The sequence below is a fragment of the Ahaetulla prasina genome, chromosome 6, assembly GCF_028640845.1.
Source record: "Ahaetulla prasina isolate Xishuangbanna chromosome 6, ASM2864084v1, whole genome shotgun sequence".
NCBI lineage: Eukaryota > Metazoa > Chordata > Lepidosauria > Squamata > Colubridae > Ahaetulla > Ahaetulla prasina.
In genome coordinates this window covers 109,105,615-109,129,616 of record NC_080544.1, presented here as the reverse complement: position 1 = coordinate 109,129,616, position 24,002 = coordinate 109,105,615, and the positions used below count along the sequence as shown (strand labels likewise).

At 43.5% G+C, this 24,002-nt stretch overlaps 2 protein-coding genes across 4 annotated transcripts in view; both read right to left on the bottom strand.

Annotated features, from left to right (window-relative positions):
• The window catches only part of CAPN10 (calpain 10), a 49,335-nt gene extending 43,688 nt beyond the window's left edge, over nt 1-5,647 (bottom strand). Inside the window, exons 1-2 of one of the 3 annotated variants that reach the window (XM_058188825.1) lie at nt 5,259-5,647; nt 2,469-2,566 (exon numbers count right to left, since the gene is read on the bottom strand). The gene's annotated coding sequence lies outside the window, so the exon portion shown is untranslated. The remainder of the gene's footprint in view (nt 1-2,468; nt 2,567-5,258) is intronic. The other 2 variants (XM_058188827.1, XM_058188828.1) reach the window with 2 other exon arrangements.
• A 2,985-nt stretch (nt 5,648-8,632) lies between these two features.
• The window catches only part of RNPEPL1 (arginyl aminopeptidase like 1), a 40,303-nt gene continuing 24,933 nt past the window's right edge, over nt 8,633-24,002 (bottom strand). The window contains exons 8-11 of the mRNA XM_058188829.1: nt 22,041-22,149; nt 14,690-14,917; nt 14,144-14,286; nt 8,633-10,640 (exon numbers count right to left, since the gene is read on the bottom strand). Of these exons, the coding sequence (XP_058044812.1) occupies nt 10,362-10,640; nt 14,144-14,286; nt 14,690-14,917; nt 22,041-22,149 (759 nt within the window). The 3' untranslated portion in view covers nt 8,633-10,361. The remainder of the gene's footprint in view (nt 10,641-14,143; nt 14,287-14,689; nt 14,918-22,040; nt 22,150-24,002) is intronic.

The following is a 24,002-nucleotide window of genomic DNA, read 5'->3' as shown; positions in this document are numbered from 1 at the left end:
GAATAGAATAGAATAGAATAGAATAGAATAGAATAGAATAGAATAGAATAGAATAGAATAGAATAGATCTCTACTCAAAATCCCAAAATCTTCAAACAAAAACTGTCTACTATTGACCTCACCCCATTCCAAAGAGGACTATAAGGGGCGTGCATAAGAGCACAAAAGTGCCTACCGTTCCTGTCCTATTGTTATATATATATATATATTTCTTTCTTCAAGATATGCTGTTTTATCTATGACATTTGTTTGTGTATACTGTTGTGAGAAAAACAAATTTAAAAAAAAGAATAGAATAGAATAGAATAGAATAGAATAGAATAGAATAGAATAGAATTTTTTATTGGCCAAGTGTGATTGAACACACAAGGAATTTGTCTTGGTGCATATGCTCTCAGTGTACATAAAAGAAAAAATACCTTCATCAAGAATCATAAGGTGCAACACTTAATGATAGTCATAGGGTATAAATAAGCAATCAAATCATATTAGGAAACTATACAATAGAATAGAATAGAATAGAATAGTCTCTACTCAAAATCCCAAAATCTTCAAACAAAAACTGTCTACTATTGACCTCACCCCATTCCTAAGAGGACTATAAGGGGCGTGCATAAGAGCACAAAAGTGCCTACCGTTCCTGTCCTATTGTTATATATATATATTTCTTTCTTCAAGATATGCTGTTTTATCTATGACATTTGTTTGTGTATACTGTTGTGACAAAAACAAATTTAAAAAAAAGAATAGAATAGAATAGAATAGAATAGAATAGAATAGAATAGAATAGAATAGAATAGAATAGAATAGAATTTTTTATTGGCCAAGTGTGATTGAACACACAAGGAATTTGTCTTGGTGCATATGCTCTCAGTGTACATAAAAGAAAAAATACCTTCATCAAGAATCATAAGGTGCAACACTTAATGATAGTCATAGGGTATAAATAAGCAATCAAATCATATTAGGAAACTATACAATAGAATAGAATAGAATAGTCACTACTCAAAATCCCAAAATCTTCAAACAAAAACTGTCTACTATTGACCTCACCCCATTCCTAAGAGGACTATAAGGGGCGTGCATAAGAGCACAAAAGTGCCTACCGTTCCTGTCCTATTGTTATATATATATATTTCTTTCTTCAAGATATGCTGTTTTATCTATGACATTTGTTTGTGTATACTGTTGTGACAAAAACAAATTTAAAAAAAAGAATAGAATAGAATAGAATAGAATAGAATAGAATAGAATAGAATAGAATAGAATAGAATAGAATAGAATAGAATAGAATTTTTTATTGGCCAAGTGTGATTGAACACACAAGGAATTTGTCTTGGTGCATATGCTCTCAGTGTACATAAAAGAAAAAATACCTTCATCAAGAATCGTAAGGTGCAACACTTAATGATAGTCACAGGGTATAAATAAGCAATCAAATCATATTAGGAAACTATACAATAGAATAGAATAGAATAGAATAGAATAGAATAGAATAGAATAGAATAGTCTCTACTCAAAATCCCAAAATCTTCAAACAAAAACTGTCTACTATTGACCTCACCCCATTCCTAAGAGGACTATAAGGGGCGTGCATAAGAGCACAAAAGTGCCTACCGTTCCTGTCCTATTGTTATATATATATATTTCTTTCTTCAAGATATGCTGTTTTATCTATGACATTTGTTTGTGTATACTGTTGTGACAAAAAGAAATTAAAAAAAAGAATAGAATAGAACAGAATAGAATAGAATAGAATAGAATAGAATAGAATAGAATAGAATAGAATAGAATAGAATAGAATTTTTTATTGGCCAAGTGTGATTGGACACATAAAGAATTTGTCTTTGGTGCATACACTCTCAGTGTACATAAAAGAAAAGATACGTTCATCAAGAATCATAAGGTACAACACTTAATGATAGTCATAGGGTACAAATAAGCAATCAAATCATATTAGGAAACAGTCAATATAAATTGTAAGGATACCAGCAACAAGGTTACAGTCATGCAGTCATAAGCGGGAGGAGATGGGTGATAGGAACGATGAGAAGATTAATAGTAATGCAGACTTAGTAACTAATTGGACAGTGTTGAGGGAATTATTTGTTTAGCAGAGTGATGGTGTTCGAGAAAAAAACTGTTCTTTGTGGCCCATTTCATTTCTAAGCAACTTGGTTTAAAAACTGTAGCAGTTCACTTGAAAACTGTGGCGAGAAAGGTTATAAAATGGGGTAAAACTCTCTTCACAACCAGTCTTGCTTAACCACAGAAATGTTAGGCTCAATTTTGGTCGTAAGTCGAGGACTACTTGTATTTAAAAGAGGGGGGTAAGCTATGATCTTGACATTCCCTTTAAAACTGCAAATGTATTTTAATCTAGGGTGAACCGTGCGCTTTTTCGTTTCTAAAGATTACACTGGTTTAATTGCATCTTCTGATACATACAGGTGAGCTTATTTGCTTACCATGTTGGTCTCGTCTTTTCATCAGCTGTAGTTGCTAAACTTTCCCGGCACCCCAGCTACCATTCTGATAAATTGACAAATAGAGCAGATACTCAAGGCTGTAGGTGAAACACAATTCATAACCGATCAAAATCAGAGAGAGAGGGAGAGAAAAAGAGAGGGGGGGAGGAGAAGGAAGAGGAAGAGGAAGAAGAAGAGGAGGAAGAAGAAGAAGAAGAAGAGGAGGAGGAGGAGGAAGAAGAGGAGAAGGAAGAGGAAGAGGAAGAAGAAGAGGAGGAAGAAGAAGAAGAAGAAGAGGAGGAGGAGAAGGAATAAGAGAAGGAGGAGGAGGAGGAAGAGGAGGAGGAAGAAGAAGAGGAGGAGGAGGAGGAAGAAGAGGAGAAGGAAGAGGAAGAGGAAGAAGAAGAGGAGGAAGAAGTGGAGGAGGAGGAAGAAAAGAGGAGGAGGAGGAGAAGAAGAGGAGAAGGAAGAGGAAGAGGAAGAAGAAGGAGGAGGAAGAAGAAGAAGAAGAGGAGGAGGAGGAGAAGGAAGAAGAGAAGGAAGAGGAGGAAGAGGAGGAGGAAGAAGAGGAGGAGGAGGAGGAGGAGGAAGAAGAGAAGGAGGAGGAGGAAGAGGAGGAGGAAGAAGAGGAGGAGGAGGAGGAGGAAGAGGAAGAAGAGGAGATTTTGGCTTGAAATATTCAGTGGGGAAATGCTAGGGCTGCTCAAAGACTTTGATGGAATAGGCACAGATGCCTGACCAAATCATCATCATCATCATCCTTTTCATGTTCTGCCAAAGTGGCTCCTAGATCTTTAAGAGACCTAGTTCAACTCCTGATTGTGGGAATGCCGCCAAAACCAGGGACTCCCAATTTCGGGTACAGAGCAGCCAACCGAATAACAGAATAGAAGCAGGCAGAAGAATAGAATAGCAGAGTTGGACGGGGCCTTGGAGGTCTTCTAGTCCAGCCCCCTGCTCAAGCAGGAGACCCTATACCCGTGATGGCGAACCTATGGCACGCGTGCCACAGGCGGCACACGGAGCCATATCGGTCGGCATGCGAGCTCAGCTCCGGTACACATGTTTGTGCCGGCCAGCTGATTTTCGGGCCTTCCGGTCCCACCTGAAGTCAGCAAATGGGCCATTTCCAGCCTCGGGGTGGGGGATGGGGAAGAAAGCCGTTTTCACCCTCCCCAGACTCCTAGAAAGGCTCTGGAGCCTGGGGAGAGCCAAAAACAGGATTACTAGGCCCACCGTACCATCGCGTGCCTAAAGTGTGGAGGGCATTTGGTGGGTCGCACTTCGCATGCGTGGGAAGGCAGGGCACATAGAATTATGGGTGTGGGCATGCATGCGTGCGACCCCCCCCCCCGCGTTCCCCCTGCTTTTGGCCCGCGATGGCAGAAAGGTTAGCCATCACTGCCTATACCATTTCAAACAGCTGTCTGGTCTCTTCTTAAAAGCCTCCAGTGATGGAAGACCCACAACTTCTGGAGGGCAGCCGTTCCACTGAATCAATTCAGCTCAAAATCTGGGCCATTTGTGAACCAGGATCTGTGCCGCCCTGGCCACAGGTGCCTCGCTCCTTCTGAGAGAAAACCTGTCCTGCAGGGCAGAATCAGAAGCCAGATGTGGCTGCCGGAATTGGGTAGGTCTAGTTTAATGAAAAGAAGGACTGGGGGGTGGGGGGGGGGGTCGGACATGATAAAAATATTCCAATATTTGAGGGGCTGCCACAAAGAAGCGGGGGTCAAGCTATTCGCCAAAGCACTTGAAGGCAAGGCAAGAAGCAACGGGTGGAAACTAATCAAGGAGAGAAGCAATTTAGAACTAAGGAAAAATTTCCTGACAGTTAGAACAATTAATCAGTGGAACAACTTGCCACCAGAAGTTGTGAATGCTCCAACACTGGACGTTTTTAAGAAGAGATTAGATAACCACTTGTCTGAAGTGGTGTAGTTTCCTGCCTAATCCTTCTTTTCATTAAACTAGACCTACCCAGTTCCTGTATGTTTTATCCTCCAGTCCCCTAATCATCTCTGTTGCTTTTCTCTGAACTCCTTCTAGCCTAGGGTCTCGGACTAACAGAGTTGGAAGGGACCTTGGAGGTCTTGTAGTCCAACCCCTTGCTCAAGCATTCCGGACAAGTGCTTGACCAATCTCTTCTTTATAACCTCCATTGGTGGAGCACCCACAACTTCTGGAGGCAAGTAGTTCCACCGGTTCATTGTTTTAACAGAAGGAAATTTCTTCTTAGTTCTAAGTTGCTTCTCTCCTTGATCAGTTTCCACCCATTGCTTCTTGTTCTACCCTCAGGTGCTTTGGAGAATAGTTTGATTCCCTCTTCTTTGGGGCAACCCCTGAGATATTGGAAAAACTGCTATCATGTCTCCCCAAGTCCTTCTTTTTATTAAACTAGACATACCCAGTTCCTGCAACCGTTCTTCATATGTTTTAGCCTCCAGTCCCCTAATCCTCTTTGTTGCTCTTCTCTGCACTCTTTCTAGAGTCTCAACATCCTTTTTACATCGTGGCGACCAGAACTGGATGCAATATTCCAAGTGTGGCCTTACCATGGATGGATGGATCCCACCTGCCCTAGGGGTAGACTGCTCCTAGGCAAGGAGGCTCTCTTAGGGACGGCGCATGCGCCTTCCCCGGCTTCTGAAGCCCCCTGCTTGCATCTCCTTCGACCCCGCCCGGCTATGCCCGACCGACCCCTTCCTTCCCCCGTCCCTCCTCTCCGGCTTCACCGGCAGACAAAGCTCGCCCCCCCCCCGCCCCACATTTTCCCAGCCCCACGCCCACCTTTCCCCAAAATCTGGGCAGAGGCGGGGGGGGGGTCCCCTCTCTCCAGCCGGACCCCCAAAACCGCCCGATCCGAGCCTTGGATGCCGCCGATCTCCAACGCCGGCCGCGCATCTGTTCCAAGGCACCACCTTGGGAGACTAGGAAACTACCGTTCCCAGCATGCAGCGGGAGCGAGGAGACGCCCCGGGTTCCCAGCATCCTTTGCCGGAGGAGAGGAACTACGCCTCCCAGCGGCCCCTTGGAGCCCCGCCTCCTTCCTTGAATAGGCGGGGAAGTGGCTCCGTTTGCTTTGGCCGAGGCTTTGGCTCGGGCGTAGTGCGCAGGCGCGGGTGATGCAAGCGCTTCGATAGGCGTCGCTGCTGCTGGTCCTGCTAGGCTGCCCACCTACCCCGAAATGTGTGCGCGTGGGGGAGAAGCTCTCCAAAACGAGGTCCACGCTATTCAATAGGCCAGGGGTCTCCAAGCTTGGCAACTTTTAAGACTTGTGGACTTCAACTCCCAGAATTCTGGGAGTTGAAGTCCACAAGTCTTAAGAGTTTTGCTGGCTGAGGAATTCTGGGAGTTGAAGTCCACAAGTCTTTTAACAGTTTTGCTAGCTTTCCTGGCTGAGGAATTCTGGGAGTTGAAGTCCACTCTTAAGAGTTTTGCTGGCTGAGGAATTCTGGGAGTTGAAGTCCACAAGTCTAACAGTTTTGCTAGCTTTCCTGGCTGAGGAATTCTGGGAGTTGAAGTCCACAAGTCTAACCAGTTTTGCTGCCTGAGGAATTCTGGGAGTTGAAGTCCACAAGTCTAACCAGTTTTGCTGGCTTAGGAATTCTGGGAGTTGAAGCCCACAAGTCTTTTAACAGTTTTGCTAGCTTTCCTGGCTGAGGAATTCTGGGAGTTGAAGTCCACAAGTCTAACCAGTTTTGCTGCCTGAGGAATTCTGGGAGTTGAAGTCCACAAGTCTAAACAGTTTTGCTGGCTTAGGAATTCTGACAGTTGAAGTCCACAAGTCTAAACAGTTTTGCTGGCTGAGGAATTCTGGGAGTTGAAGTCCACAAGTCTAACCAGTTTTGCTGGCTTAGGAATTCTGGGAGTTGAAGTCCAGAAGTCTTAAAGCGGCCAAACTTGGAGACCGCCTGCAATAGACCATCAGATTGAGGGCTGGAAAAGCTCTCCCCAAAATACAATACAGTCCTTGACTTACTACAACAATTCTTTTAGTGATTTTAGTTCAAAATTGGAAAGATGTGAGAGGGAAAGTGACTTGGGGGGGGGCTGCCTTTTTCAGTCTGGTGGACAGTCCCCATGGTCACATGATCAAAATTGGGGTGCTTGGCAACTTATGACCGTTGTTGCACCATCCTTCCAGGTCACCTTAACAAATTTCTCACTTAGCAACATACATTTTGGAATGAACTGTGGTCATAAGTTGTGGACTACCTGTATGCTGATTGTTTATTTGTACCCTATGACTTTCATTAAGTGCTGTACTTTATGATTCTTGACAAACGTATTTTATTTTTCTTTATGTACACTGAGAGCATATGCACCAAACAGCATATGCACCTTGTGTGTCCAATCACACTTGGCCAATAGAAAATCCTATCCTAATTTTGTAAACCGCTTAGAGAGGGCTGTAAAAGAACTGTGAAGTGGTATACAAGTCTACGTGCTATGCCTATTCCTTCTTTCCTTTGTCTCTTCTGCCTTCCTCTCCTTCCTTCCACCAGCCATCCATTTCCTGCAGGCCAATTCACTGCTCACTTCTAGTAGTTTGATCCTCATCAGCTCAAGGTTGACTCAGCCTTCCATCCTTCCAAGGCCGATAAAATGAGGACCCAGACTGTTGGGGGCAAGAGGCTGACTCTAAACCAGCAGTTCTCAACCTGTGTGTCGCGACCCCCGTTGGGGGTCGAATGACGATTTGCCAGGGGTTGCCTAAGACCATCGGAAATAAGGGAAGTATACTTGCGAGTCGAAGAATCGCGCTCCAACGGTTGACTCCACAAGCCAGCTGCAGGCTCTTCAAATCGCTAGCCGAATTCGGCTTCAGGCGCGATGAATTAAAAAAGAGAGAAATCTTTGCTCTGATGTCTCCCTCTCAAGCCAGCTGCAATCACTCCCAATCGCTAGCCTAATCTGGCTTCAGGCGCCATAAACTTAATAGGGGAGGAGTCTCCGCTTTAATGCCTCCGTCCTCAAGGCAATCGCAAGCAGTTCAGATCGCTAGCCAATATGGCTTCAGGCGTGATAAATTCAAAACGAAATTTTTTTTACGGTTGGGGTCGCCACATTGTGGGGAATTGTATTAAAGGGGCCGCAGCACTATAAAGGTTGAGAACCACTGCTCTAAACCGCTTAAGATGGCTGTAAAGCATTCTGAAGCGGTGTAAAAGTGCTATTGCCTCATTTGCAATCACTCAACACTGGTGTCAATGTTAGCAGCAAGGAGGGCAAACCCTTCCTTCCAACGGCGGTTGGGTCCTTACAGTGAAGAAGATCCAAATCTTTGGGGCAGAAAGGCGGAGCTACACCCAATTTGCGCTTCGGCTGATGTGCATTGTGTGTTGTGTTGTGAAATTTAAACGCTTTTTAAAAACGTCGCTTTGAAACAATGGTTGGGAAAAAAAGTGATGTCACACAATGGGGCGTTACTGAAACACAGAGTCAGGGATTTTCCATGTTCCACAAAAGTCAAGATGGCTACCACACAATGCCCCCCCACCCCAGTGATGGGTTTCAAAATTTTTTACTACCGGTTCTATGTCTATGGCTTGGTGGGCGTGGCAGGGAAGGATACTGTAAAATCTCCATTCCCACCCCACTCCAAGGGGAAAGTTACTGCAAAATCCCCATTTCCTCCTGATCAGCTGGGACTCAGGAGGCAGAGAATAGATAGGGGCGGAGCCAGTCAGAGTTTTTACTATCGGTTCTCCGTACTACTCAAAATTTCCCTCCTGGTTCTCTAGAACTGGTCAGAACTGGCTGCCCCACCCTTTCTCCATGCATGGCTGTAGGCAAGTCGGCTTCAACAAGGTTTTGCCTCTCTTGTGCGAGAGGTAGTCCTCCAATTACAACAGTTCATGACCAAAATTCAAATGCTTGGCAACTGACTCGTACTGATGACGGTCATGGGATCCCCTTTTGCCATCTTCCGATAAAGCCAAGTCAATGGGGAAGCCAGATTCACTTAAGAACTGTAGTGATTCACTTAACAACTGTGGCAAGAAAAGGTTGTAAAATGTGGCAAAACTCACTGTCTTGCTTTGGCAACAGAAAGTTTGGGGGGGGTCAATTGTGGTCATAACTCGAAAACTACTTGTGATACCGTCAATGGCTAGGGGAGGAACCCCCCCCCCAAAAAAAACCTCCCAAAGTCACAAACATTAGTTTAATTCAACATTTATAAGTGATGTTACTGTAAGGCATCCAGGTACATCTCCAAGGAATTTCCACCCTGGTTGCATACATTCTCCTGGAAAATAAAAATTAAAAATGCAGGATAACAGAGCTTAGGATGGTAAAAAGGTGTGTAGTGGTTGCGGTCTCGGCCAGACTGGAGCAGGTATCAAAAGTGCTGCCAATCAAAACACCTTAAAATGGGAAGGTGTTTCCGGAGGGGGGGGGGACGACGACAAGGGAGCCCTTGCGCATTTTCAAATGATGGGAGGAAATTCCAGAGCCGCGACGGCAAACGGTCACAACCCAACGCAAGCAATTTTGGAGTCCCGACTTCATTATTGCTCGTCCACCTTTTTTTTGTCTGAAGCCCAAAATCGCCCCAAAGTGAAAAGATATTTCAGAAGGAACAGAGCACAAGGACGTGGAGACAAGACAATTGAAGCACTTTTGCGGACCTGGAACCAGTTTTCACAAAATAGGAGACAGCGGACAAGCACCCTCTCTGCCAGAGCTATACACTAGAGTGGTATCTAGGGGGGTTATCTGCCCATCTTTACTGGGACAGAGAATAAATATTACTCTTGAACAAGGGAGGCACACACGCAAAGAAATCCCAGAGTTGCTTTGGTAACAAAAAAACACGTGGAAAGGGTTGCGTTGAGCTCGCGTGTGCGCGTGGGGAATAATGGACGAAGGGGTTGGAAACCCACCAGCGGCAACATCCAAAGACCCACAGCGCCAAAGATGTGAAGACAAAAGTCAGTAGGTTTACAGCAACCTCAGTACAGGCTTTTGTGTGGTGGTGGTTGGTTTTGTTTCGCAAAGAACACTACCTGCTGTGGAAATAGCGACATTGCACTGTTGCATTTGGTGATTGGCCACTGACATAACCGTGGCGCCGTCTCGCAAGGCCTTCCCATCCCTGCTGGCCACTGTGTGCCTACGACACCGTAAGCGTTGGGCTTGCTGGTCTCCGAGGAAAGCAAAGCGGTGTTAACACCCATGTTTCTACCACACCCCTTCCCCCAAAGGCTTGGCTTCTCTCCCCCCCCTCCCCGTTTCTATAAAGCCTGGTGTGCACTCACACCCTCAGCCTGCGAACCCCATCCAAGTCTCCCTTCATTTCTGACCCATTTCCAACCGTTTTCCTGAAAACCGAGACACCGCTTGGAAGAAAGCGCTTCATTCTTTCGGATGCTGGGTCTCGAACGCAGCGTGACGGCGGGATGAAATCCCGACATTTCGACATTTTACCATGATCCTGATCAGTGTTTTTCTTCCCTTCCAGCCTTGGGGACCAGGGTGGATTTTTTTGCTGCCTCCTCCTTCAAGGCTTGGAGAGCGAGTGCCGGAAATTGCGCTTTGTTGGCAGCCACACACACACACACACACACACGCACGCGCACACACACAAAAATCAGTCCGATGTTCAGATTCATGATGCAATGAGCCCAAACAGTCGCTTGCTCCCAGTCACTGCTTAAAAGAGTTAGAAAGGAAAAAAAAAAATACATCCCTGATATCTCGTTGTGCCTAGGGGGGTCAGGCACCTGAAGGCACATAGGACTCTCGATGTACACATACGTGGGGAGGAATTTAAAAAAAAAATCCAACCCCTCCCCCCCCTCCCCAGCAGTGGCACCAAGGGCAAGAGAGGGCAGTCCTAGCTTGGCGTTCTGGCTGGCCCTTCCAGCTTCCATGGTCCAGCGTGAGCTAAGCAGACACATTGACGTCCCTGAGAGAAACGGCGCCATGCGCGGCGGCTCCTCTGTCCTCAAGCTCGACGCCTGGAGGGTCCGCCACCACGGCGGCCGCGGCCGTGTCCGTGGCGAGAAGTGGTGGGTTCAAGCCCTGGGTCAGGATCTGATGAATGGTTTTCCGCAGGTTCGGGTGCAGCTGGGCTTGGGTCTGTAAAAAAACCTCTAGGGCGAAGGACTTGAGGGTGCCGGTGCAGAGGTCCTCGTACAATGGAATCGTGTACATGCGGGACATCTGTAACAATGCAAGCAGAAGGAGCCCAGTCAGGATCATCCCAAGAGACTCGTACTGGATGTGATTGTCGCCGTAGTAACAGAAACCTGGGGCCAGCGACAAATTAAGTAGTTGAAGGCTGAATTTTTTCCCAAAACTCCCGCTGTCACTCCCAACCAAAGCTGGACTACGGTTGGTTACTGGGCTGCGGTCACAGGATGTCTTGAAACCTCACTGCTGCCACCTAGTGGACAACTCCCTGTAGTCCTTGACTCACCACAGTTCATTTAGTGACTACTTGAAGTTACAACAGCACTTAGGACTCTTGGAACATCTCCATGGTCGTGTAATCGACGTTCAGGCGCTTGGCAACTGGTATGTATTTATGACAGTTGCATAAATCAGGGGTCTCCAACCTTGGCAACTTTACGCATGGGAGTTGAAGTCCACAACTCGTAAAGTTGCTAAGGTTGGAGGCCCCTAGCATAGATGATGTCATATGCCTCCCTCTCTGTTGAGGGAAGGCTGTTCAATTTTGAGACACCAATAGCACTTAAAACTTATATACCGCTTCACAGTGCTTTACAGCCCTCTCTAAACGGTTTACAGAGTCAGCATATTGACCCCCCCAACAATTTGGGTCCTCATTTTACCCATCTTCGGAAGGATGGAAGGCTGAGTCAACCTTAAGCCTGTTGAGATTTGAACTGCCAAATTGCAGGCCGCCGGCAGGCAGCAGAAGTAGCCTGCGGTACTGCACTCTAACCACTGCGTCACCGACGCTCATAGATGGCCTCTTTGACCCCCCCTTTCAAACCGGCGGTCCTCCAAAATATAGTCTTTTGTCCAAAATATATTTTTGTCCAAAATATAGTCTTTGCTGTCCTCAAGAGTGGCCTTTGTCTTTTAAATGCAGATGGACTGCTGAATCTAGTCAACATACCGGGAGGGATATGACCTCAACTAACTGCAGCCTACAACACAATCCTTTGAGCAGTTCCTGGAAAGCTCCATGCCCATTTGTACCACTCAGGTGACCCTGAGGACACAGATAAGCCTCCAGGTGGCCTCAATGGCCCTCTAAAAGGATGCCAATGACCAGCTGTCTGCAAGGAATATAAATCCTTCCATTCCCTACCATCCAGCCGGAGCTGAAGAAGCTTCTGGGATGAGAAGCGAAACGTCTTCAAAGAAAAACCAGAAAGTCCAGTTTCATCTTGAAAAAGGGGGGGAAAAAAAGCACCTTTGGGACAACCATGACCTGGAGGTTGTGTCTGCGCCCCCCGAGCCGGGTCTGCTGCCAGAAAGTGACTTGGACAGTGAGGGGGAAGGGCCGTCAGGACTTTCCTTGGGAGCACCAGCTTGCCTGGCTCAGCTCCAGGAGCCAGAAACAGGCCAGGTGGAAGAGATAACGAGGCCTCCATCCCCTGACTCTTCCCCCCCACCAGGCCACGCCTGCAGACCCAGCTGACGGCAATCAGGCTTGGTTTCGTAGGCAGGAGAGGAGGGAACAACAGAAGCAAGGGTGGGGCAGGCCTAGGAAGTGCTGAGTCATGGAGCCACACCCCACAGGATATAAAAGGCAGAGAGAGCTGCTGTGTCTCTTTGTAACAGGCAAATCCACTGATTACGAGCTGAAGTTTGTTTCTGAGTGACTCACCAGCGTCGTGGAAGATAACGGAGGCTCTTGGCAGACGCTGGCTATTCTGCTGCCAGAGCTGATAGTGACGGCTAATTAAGCCATCATTCGGACGGAGGCGAGGGAGGACAGAACACTGGATGACTGAGAATCTCCGTAAACTTTTGGGCTCAGTTGTGGTTGTAAATCGAGGATTAGCGATAACGTCTGCTAAGCATTCTGAAACAAAGCTCTCTGGTGCCACCTAGTGGCCCATTTCCTCCAGGATAAGTAGGGAAGCGTATTTATTTCGTTATTGCTTGGGGTTGTTGGATTAATAATATCCTGGCATTTGGTTCAAGGTAAACATACACTTTTTTGCCCAGTGTTTCTCATCCTTGGCAGCTTTAAGATGTGCGGACTTCAACTCCCAGAATTCCCTGGCCAGGGGATTCTGGGAGTTGAAGTCCACAAGTCTTAAAGTTGCCAAGAGTTGAATACAAAGGAACAGGTAGTCCTCCACTTATAACAGTTCATTTAGTGACCGTTCACAGTTACGACAGCACCGACTTAAGTGACTTAAGGCAGTTTTTCACACATCTGTTGCAACATCCCCGCGGTCATGTGATCAAAATTCAGATGCTTGGCAAGTGGTTCATATTTATGACGGACGCCGTGTCCCGGGGTACATGCGATCATCTTTTGCGACCTTCTGACAAGGACAGTCAATTGGGAAGCCAGATTCGCTTAACAGACATGCTACTCATTTAACAACTGGAGTGATTCACTTAACCCCTGTGGCAAGAGAGGTCGTAAAGTGGGGCAAAATTATCAACAACCGTTCACGGATTAGCAACAGAAATTTTGGGCTCAATGGGGGTCATAAGTCAAGGACTACATGTGTTTGCTCATGGTCCTTCCATTCCACCACCTCAGCCAGCAAGTACCAAATAAACCTTTTTTGAGGTATTTAAAATTTAATAGCTGGAGCAGTGAAGGATTGGACGATGAGTAAGAACACACGCTTATAGCTGATTGGTTAGAGAGCTGGCCATTGCATGAGGGAATTTGAGCTGTGATTGGCTGCTGTGAGAGAGAAGGGGGCGTTTCCTTGTTTCCCGCCTTTTCTCCTGTGTGGGCTCTCTGTCATTTACCTCATGATGCTCGTGCTGTGCTGATTTACCTGACGATGCTCCTGTTTGCCTATCTTAATTACTGTAAAAAAATCAATCAGAATAGAGCTGGAAGGGACCTTGGAGGTCTTCTAGTCCAACCCCCTGCTCAAGCAGGAGACCCTATACCATTTCAGACAAGTGGCTGTCCAGTCTCTTCTTAAAAACATCCAGTAATGGAGTACCCACAACTTCTAGTGGCAAGCTGTTCCACCAATTAATTATCCTCACCGTTAGGAAGTTTTCCTTAATTCCAGGTTGCTTCTCTCCTTGATTAGTTTCCATCTGTTGTTTCTTGCCTTGCCCTCTGGTGCTTATATCTATATAGCCATATATCTGTCTGTCTGTTGGTCTGTCCATCCAATCTCTCTATGTATCTATGTATCTATGTATCTATGTATCTATGTATCTATGTATCTATGTATCTATGTATCTATCTATCTATCTATCTATCTATCTATCTATCTATCTATCTATCTATCTATCAACACACACACACACACACACACACACACACACACACACATGAATAATATATTTATATTTATTTATATAAAACTGGTTCTTGTCAGCGTCTCTGGCTCCATTTGGATTCCGGCTGAACAATTCCCTGACAAACATCTATTCCCACATCCAAGCATCAGAGCTTCCCGTGTCTTTGTGCATCAACTGGTTTCCCGCCCCAGATCTCACACCCTGAGCAGCGCTAAGCTTTTCAACCCAGCAACGGATACCTGGTTTTCCAAGAAGCGACGGACTTTGTGAACATCAGGATAGTAATCATTGCGGACGATGATCTGCAGCCAGCGGATGCGAATCTCGGCGTTCATGTTTTCCAGCTGAGCCGAGTAGCATTCCGACAACTTTCTTATCACCTCTGGGGAAGACAACATTTATCTCATTTGCTTTTGATTCAATTTAGAGGCCATCCGACGACTCTGGATGGTGCAAATGCGTATGCTGATTAATAATCTCTGGAAAGTCATTAAGGTAGAAACAATACGGATCTCATTCCAGAGGATAGGCACCAACTCAGAGAAAGAACACTTACTGAGTCCCGTAAGACGACACTGCTTAATCGACTGACCTCACTGGACAGTCAGAAATAATCAAATAATCAAAGCCGTGGGGACAAGTGAGCATAATGCAACACATTCATCAGACTTATAAAAAGAGGATTTATGTAGCTCGGAGTTGAAATCGTGGGGCCCTTGGTGGTTCTCTCAGCTTGGTTGTTTTCTTGCAAACGTTTTACTACCCTACTAGGTAATTCAACTCACCATGTGGCAAGGGCGACCCATCCAGTAACCTATCCAGGAAAAGCACCGTTTGGAATGTTTGCCACTCGGCGATGTTGACGCTGTTCGCAGCAGCTCCTGCGTCCAGAGGCTCTGTGGTCCAGAGATGGAACAGCGTCTCCACCGGCTGGGTCAAGCTGGATCCCTGAGATAAGTCTGGTTCGACTAAAGGAGGCCCTGTGGCATTGAGCCAGCGGTCAAACTCTAGCCCTGCAACAGATTTGCCGACAAGGATCAACTTGGAAATGCATGCCCGTGACCATGTGATCAAAATTCAGATGGTTCCTGCTTATGACGTCGCTCTGTCCCCAAGGTCACGTGATCACCTTTTGCGACCTTCTCGCAGGCGAACTCAATGGGGAAGCCAGGTTCACTTAACAACCATAGCATACCCGAGATCACGTGACTCACATTCAGATGCTTAGCAACCGGTCCCTATTTATGACGGTTGCAGTGTCCCAGGGTCATGTGATCGCCTTCTGCGACCTTTTCGCAGATTCACCTAACAACCGGGTTGCTTACTTAACCACTGCAATGATTCACTTCACAAGTGTGGCAAGAAAAGTCGTAAAACGGGGCAAAATGCATTTAACAACTTGTCTCACTTAAGCACAGAAATTTTGGGCTCAATTGTAGTCGGCAGCCAAGGGCTACCTGTAGTTTGTCTCCTTCATCTGGGCAGCACTCCTAAGATGTGTGTGTGTGTGTGTGTGTGTGTGTGTGTGTGTGTGTGTGTGTGTGTGTGTGTTACATTCTGCCAAGATCCTCTTCCCTACCTGTTTTGCAATCGATGCATTGTTCTTTCAGATCTGGAAAAAATGCCAAGAAGGAATCCAACAGATCTTGGGCTACAACGCTTGCGAACTTGTACTTCTCGATATAAGTCTGAAAGAGAACCAGCGTAAACACAGGGTTACAAAATTAATGGGAAGAGCAAGGTTGAGCAAGAGGAAACTGGAGGGGCCCCGGAGTGGAAATGGCCAGAAAGGCAACACATACACTAGAGAGAACAAAGTAAAATATTACAACTGAAGGAGCTTCTCTAAGAGGAGAGCAAGAAAATAATCAAGGTTTAAAATAAATCAGAAAAAAGACGTGCTGGATTTCTAATGCTCTGACACAAAGATCCCCGCCGATGGAAAATTTCTAGAGGTCGTTCATCCAGCACAATATTTTTCTTTCAATTACAGCAGGCTCCAGTCCTTTATGACAGCGCAGTAATTTAGAGGACCGAGACTAAATTCTGAAATAAAATCAATAATGCTCCAGAGCTTTTAGCAAATGTGTGTAGGGATATATTCACACGTGTACTAGAGCAGGGGTCTCCAACCTTGGCAACTTTAAGCCTGGAGGACTTCAACTCCCAGAATCGTCCTCCAAGGCTTAAAAGTTGCCAAGGTTGGAGACCCCTGCACTAGAGCAGTGCCCCTCCCCGCAACCTTTTGGGCACCAGGGATCGGTTCCGTGGAGAGAGGTTTTTCCATGGACCGGAAAGGGTGTGGTTTCGTGTGCTTCCCGCATCCCGTGGATGGGGCTTTGCTTGTTTCCGTGGCATACAGTGGCCTGGATCTGGCTCATGGACCGAGGATTGGGGAGCCCTGCACTAGAAGTCTTCAGATATTCTCTCCAGCCTAATAGAGCTAGGAACCACTGCTGGAAAAGGAAAGGCATTTTCAATAAAAAATGTAGTGGAAAAATTCTTTAGCACTGTTGCTGCACTGTATTTTTCGGAGTATAAGACGCACCTTTTTCCCCCAAAAAAGAGGGTGAAAATCTGGGTGCGTCTTATACTCCGAATGTAGCCCCGCCCAGCTTCTCAAATGGAGGTTTCAGAGGCTGAAAAAAGCATCAGAAATGGCGTTTCAGAAAAAAAGCCCCAAACGGAGCTTCAGAAAAAAAGCCCCCAAACAGAGTTTCAAAATTCTTCAGGAGCTTAATATGTTAAGAAATAAAATGATAGAAGAAGATACAGAGTTAGTAAAAAGAAATTTGAGATTTTTAAATAGGAATTTTTTTGAATTTAGTAATAGAAATTCTAAATTATTGGCAAAGATGGCGAAAGATAAAAGAGAGAAGAGAGAAATTGGAGTTTTGATAGATGATAGAGGTATAAGATGTTATAAAAAATTAGAGAAATGTGAAGTGGTTAGAAACTTTTTTCAGAATCTATATTCAAAGAAATCAATTAATCGGGGAAAATTGCAGAGTTATTTAGAAAAGTATGTGGTGAAAATTGATCAAACATATAAGGAATTGATGGAAGAAGATATAACACAAGATGAGATTAATGGAATAATACAAAGATTAAAATTAGGAAAGCTCCAGGTGAGGATGGATTACCTGTTGAGTTTTATAAAGAATTTAAAGAATTAATAATACCAAGACTGCAAAAATTATTCAATGGAATATTACATGGTGGGGAAGTACCTTCGTCATGGAATAGAACGGTGATATCCCTAATTCCTAAACCAGATAAAGATTTAGAAAGGATTGAGTCCTATCGCCCATTTCTTTAATTAATCAGGATGCAAAGATATTTACTGCTATTATAAGTAATAGATTAAATAGATTTATAGATAGATATATAAGTTATAATCAAGTAGGTTTGTGAAGGGTAGATACATGAGTGATATTGTTAGAAGAGTATTAAATATTATAGATGTAGCTGAATATAATGGTGATAAAATTGGTATAGTATCATTGGATATTTTTAAAGCTTTTGATTCTGTACAATGGGAAACAATTAAAGTAATTGTGGAGGCTTTAGGCTTTGGTAATAAGTTTATACATGTTATTTCAAAATTGTACCAAAAGAGCAGTGCAAGAGTGAAGGTGAATGGAATATTAACTGAAGAGATAAAATTAGAAGCTGGTACGAGACAAGGATGTCCCTGTCCCCAACATTATTTTTATTGGCTATGGAAATATTGACAAAATGATAGAAAAGATGAAGAATTAGAAGGATATAAGGGTATAAGATAAATTTGTATGGATGATACTTTAATTATTTTGAAAATGTAGAGAAAGATTTGAAAAGATATATAAGCATTTGATAGAATTTGAAGAAATGACAGGATTGAAAGTAAATTGGTCAAAGTCAGAATTATTGATGGATAGTAATGGTAATGAGTCTGAGAATATGCAAGAGCAATTTGGGATAAGGATTAAAACACATTGAAATATTTGGGTATAGTGCTTTCACTTAAGGTTAAAGAATTGAAAAAACTTAATTATGATGTGGTGATTAACGAAATTGAGAAGAAGATAGATAAATATAAAATTTTAAAGTTGTCTTGGTTTGGTAGAATTGCAATGTGTAAGATGATGTTGCTGCCCAAGTTCAACTTTTTATTCGAGATGCTACCACTAAATTTGACAGAGAAAGATATTGAAGGATATCAGAAAAAACTGGATAAATTTTGCAATGGTGGCAAAAGACCCAGATTAGTGAAGAAAATGTGGTATCAAAATCAAAAGGAAGGCGGATTAGGAATCCCCAAATTATTTAATTATTACTGTGCGTATGGTATCCGGATAGTGGTAAAAATACTTAAAGGTGAAGATAATTATTGGAGAGATTTAGAGTTAAGGGATATAGAGAAATTTGGATCAAGGTGGTTTTAGATAAAGCAAATTTAAAATGTGTAAGTAGAAGTTATTGGTTAAAGGGATTAAGTAAAATGTGGAACAAATTTGTTAAAATTTTAATTCCGGATATAATCTTTTTGGGGGAGACAACTGGAATTTGGCGATTAAAATAATATAAAACGTAATGAAGTGATTAAAGAGGAAAATATAGAAATTATTAGAGATTGGATAAAAGTTATGGAAATGAAAGGAGGAATAAAGAAATTATTGAAAATTAGGGTTAAGTTGGTTTGAAAAATACAGATAGAAAATGGACAAAAAACTAAAGGAAAATTATTCGATAAATAGATGTGAAACTGAATTTGAATATTTAGTATCTCGGATTATGAAAGATGAAATTGGGCTAAAGGGACTCGTTAGTAGGGTTTATAAGATTATAAATTCTGATGAAAAATTACAAAGAGTGATGAGGACAAATTGGGAAAAAGATCTTAATATTGAAATACCAGAATCAGATTGGAATGTGAATTGGAAGAGTAGAATTATGAGAACTTTATCTATAAGGATTAAAGAGCACAATTATAAAGTTGTTTGGAAATGGTATTTGACTCCAGTAAGATTGTCACAAATGGATAAAAAACTAGTAAAAATGTTGGAGATGTGAGATGGAATTGGGGACTTATGAACATATGTGGTATAATTGTGATAAGGTTAAAAGTTTTGGCAACAATTGGAGAAAATGATATTTGAAATGATGGGGAAAGTAATAACATTGAGAGTGGAAACTATATTATTGTTGGTAATTAAGGAAATAGAATTAACAAAATATGAAAAGAATTGATTAGAATTATGATTATAATAGGTAGAATTATAATAGCTAGATATTGGAAACTGGATGTGATTTTTAGAATAGAAGAGTGGAATTCTGAAATGTGGAAATTAGCTTTAAATGATAAAATGACATGTGATATTAAAATTAGAAGTGGTGTGTATAAAGAAGATATTTTCTGGAAGACTTGGAAACCATTTGTGGACTTTGCGCTTGGAACATTGGACGCTTCAGTACCTGTACCTCGAGAACGTGGATTTTGGCAATCATGAGGATATATCCGAAGACCCAAATCTTCCTTTTATGTATAGCACAAGGGTGTAATAATGTATTTTCTTTTTGTTTGTTTGTTGTAAAAAAAAATAATAAAAAATTTAAAAAAAAAAAAAAAAAGTTTTTTCTGAAACAGAGTTTCAGAGGCAGAAAAAAAAGGCACAGAGCTCACAACCAAGGAACCTGTTGCTAAAATTCACCTCTTGAACAGCTGATTGGGGGGTATTCCGGGAGGCCAATCCACCTGCCAATCAGCTTTTTTCTTATTTCCCTCCCCAAAAACTAAGGTGCGTCTTATACTCTGAAAAATACAGTATCTCTCCGTAGTCATCGGAGTTGTACCTACACTGAAGGGATTTTAACACATATATAGGTACACATGCACCCACCCCTCTTCTCAACCTTTCTCAGATGGCCTTCTTGGATCCCGAAAAAAAGCTAAGAAGGGCTGAACTTAAATTTATTCTCAGATGGGAGACCACCAGGTCTCAAATCCCAATGCTAGATTGGGAAGCTGGAAAAAAGGAGACACCAACAAAACACTTTCATATTGCTACCAAAAGGTCTATACATGGAGATAAGGATCAGCCAAGCATTTACTGGCCGGATGCCCTTCCTGATGCCTATGTGGAGTTCACAGCAGATATTCTCTCTCTGCGCCCTGACAGAGAAACATAGGTCACTGCCTAGGTTTGAACTATCAACCTCCTACAACATCTTGAGTCTCCAAAGACCTATGCAAGGGTCCTCTTTGTAGACTTTAGTTCAGCATTCAATACCATCATTCCAGACATTCTTCTAACTAAGCTAAACCAGCTACAGGTACCGGAACAGACTTGTAAGTGGATCACAAGCTTCCTAACAAACAGGAAGCAGCAGGTGAAGCTAAGCAAGATCACATCAAATACCTGTACAATTAGCACAGGGGCCCCCCAAGGCTGTGTGCTCTCCCCACTTCTCTTCTCTCTGTATACCAATGACTGCATCTCCAATGATCCATTTGTTAAGCTACTGAAGTTCGCAGATGACACAACAGTGATTGGTCTCATTCGAGACAATGACGAATCCGCATAAAGACGAGAGGTCGAACGACTAGCCTTGTGGTGCAACCAAAACAATCTGGAACTGAACACACTCAAAACCGTAGAAATGGTGGTAGATTTTAGGAAAAACCCTTCCATACTTCCACCTCTCACAATACTTGACAACACAGTATCAACAGTAGAAACCTTCAAATTTCTGGGTTCTATCATATCGCAAGATCTCAAATGGACAGCTAACATCAAACACATCATTAAAAAGGACAACAAAGAATGTTCTTTCTGCGCCAACTCAGTAAGCTCAAACTGCCCAAGGAGCTGCTGATCCAGTTCTACAGAGGAATTATTGAGTCTGTCATTTGCACCTCTATAACTGTCTGGTTCGGTTCTGCAACCCAACAAGAAAAACACAGACTTCAGAGGATAATTAGAACTGCAGAAAAGATAATTGATACCAACTTGCCTTCCATTGAGGACCTGTATACTGCACGAATCAAGAAGAGAGCCGTGAAAATATTTGCAGATCCCTCGCATCCTGGACATAAACTGTTTCAACTCCTACCCTCAAAACGACGCTATAGAGCACTGCACACCAGAACAACTAAACACAAGAACAGTTTTTTCCCGAAGGCCATCACTCTGCTAAACAAATAATTCCCTCAACACTGTCAGACTATTTACTGAATCTGCACTACTATTAATCGTTTCATAGTTCCCATCACCAATCTCTTTCCACTTATGACTGTATGACTATAACTTTGTTGCTGGCAATCCTTATGATTTATATTGATATATTGACCATCAATTGTGTTGTAAATGTTGTACCTTGATGAACGTATCTTTTCTTTTATGTACACTGAGAGCATATGCACCAAGACAAATTCCTTGTGTGTCCAATCACACTTGGCCAATAAAATTCTATTCTATTCTATTCTATTCTATTCTGAGTGGGAGGCGAGCGTCCTTACCTCTAGGCTACGGCACCCCTTCAACTCAGTCAAGTTGCCACAATGAATTTCTGAGTTTTGCTTCCTGTGTTCTCATGTTATAACCCTTGTTCACTTGTTACTCTCAGGAAAGTTTTAATCGGGTTCTGCTAGAGTAATATATACCATGACATTTTGCTGATATGTTTCAACTGCATGTTACAACCATTCGTTTAGTGACTGTTCAAACTTACAATGGCACTGAAAAACGCGACTTATGACCATTTTTCACAGATATGACTGTTGCAGCATCTTTGTGGTCATGTGATTATAATTCGGATGCTCAGCAACATATTTATGACAGTTGCAGTGTCCCATGGTCTGATCGACCATCTGATATGCAAAGTAAATGGGAAGCCAGATTCACTTAACAACCGTGTTACTAATTTAGCAATCTGGCAAGAAAGATCGTTAAAATGGAGCAGAGTTCACTTAACAACTGTCTCACTTAAGCACAGAAATTTTGGGCTCAATTGTAGTCGGCAGCCAAGGGCTACCTGTAGTTTGTCTCCTTCATCTGGGCAGCACTCCTAAGATGTGTGTGTGTGTGTGTGTGTGTGTGTGTGTGTGTGTGTGTGTGTGTGTGTGTTACATTCTGCCAAGATCCTCTTCCCTACCTGTTTTGCAATCGATGCATTGTTCTTTCAGATCTGGAAAAAATGCCAAGAAGGAATCCAACAGATCTTGGGCTACAACGCTTGCGAACTTGTACTTCTCGATATAAGTCTGAAAGAGAACCAGCGTAAAACACAGGGTTACAAAATTAATGGGAAGAGCAAGGTTGAGCAAGAGGAAACTGGAGGGGCCCCGGAGTGGAAATGGCCAGAAAGGCAACAGAGACACTAGAGAGAACAAAGTAAAATATTACAACTGAAGGGGCTTCTCTAAGAGGAGAGCAAGAAAATAATCAAGGTTTAAATAAATCAGAAAAAAGACGTGCTGGATTTCTAATGCTCTGACACAAAAGATCCCCGCCGATGGAAAATTTCTAGAGGTCGTTCATCCAGCACAATATTTTTCTTTCAATTACAGCAGGCTCCAGTCCTTTATGACAGCGCAGTAATTTAGAGGACCGAGACTAAATTCTGAAATAAAATCAATAATGCTCCAGAGCTTTTAGCAAATGTGTGTAGGGATATATTCACACGTGTACTAGAGCAGGGGTCTCCAACCTTGGCAACTTTAAGCCTGGAGGACCAACTCCCAGAATCGTCCTCCAAGGCTTAAAAGTTGCCAAGGTTGGAGACCCCTGCACTAGAACAGTGCCCCTCCCCGCAACCTTTTGGGCACCAGGGATCGGTTCCGTGGAGAGAGGTGTTTCCATGGACCGGAAGGGGTGTGGTTTCGTGTGCTTCCCGCATCCCGTGGATGGGGCTTTGCTTGTTTCCGTGGCATACAGTGGCCTGGATCTGGTTCATGGATCGAGGATTGGGGAGCCCTGCACTAGAAGTCTCCAGCCTAATACAGCTAGGAACCACTGCTGGAAAAGGAAAGGCATTTTCAATAAAAAATGTAGTGGAAAAATTCTTTAGCACTGTTGCTGCACTGTATTTTTCGGAGTATAAGACGCACCTTTTTCCCCCCAAAAAAGAGGGTGAAAATCTGGGTGCGTCTTATACTCCGAATGTAGCCCCGCCCAGCTTCTCAAATGGAGGTTTCAGAGGCTGAAAAAAGCATCAGAAATGGCGTTTCAGAAAAAAAGCCCCAAACGGAGCTTCACAGAGCTTTAAAAAAAAAAAAAAAGCCCCCAAACGGAGCTTCAGAAAAAAAGCCCCCAAACAGAGCTTCAGAGGCTTTTTTTCTGAAATTCTGTTTCGGAGGCTTTCAGGGGCAGAAAAAAAGTTTTTTCTGAAACAGAGCTTCAGAGGCAGAAAAAGAAGCCAAAAAAAAAAAAAAAAGCAAGGCACAGAGCTCACAACCAAGGAACCTGTTGCTAAAATTCACCTCTGGAACAGCTGATTGGGGGGTATTCCGGGAGGCGGATCCACCTGGCAATCATCTTTTTTCTTATTTTTCTCCTCAAAAACTAAGGTGCGTCTTATACTCTGAAAAATACGGTATCTCTCCGTAGTCATCGGAGTTGTACCTACACTGAAGGGATTTTAACACATATATATAGGTACACATGCACCCACCCCTCTTCTCAACCTTTCTCAGATGGCCTTCTTGGATCCCGAAAAAAAGCTAAGAAGGGCTGAACTTAAATTTATTCTCAGATGGGAGACCACCAGGTCTCAAATCCCAATGCTAGATTGGGAAGCTGGAAAAATGGAGACACCAACAAAACACTTTCATATTGCTACCAAAAGGTCTATATATGGAGATAAGGATCAGCCAAGCATTTACTGGCCGGATGCCCTTCCTGATGCCTATGTGGAGTTCACAGCAGATATTCTCTCTTTGCGCCCTGACAGAGAAATATCGGTCGCTGCCTAGGTTTGAACTATCAACCTTCTGAGTGGGAGGCGAGCGTCCTTACCTCTAGGCTATGGCACCCCTTCAACTCAGTCAAGTTGCCACAATGAATTTCTGAGTTTTGCTTCCTGTGTTCTCATGTTATAACCCTTGTTCACTTGTTA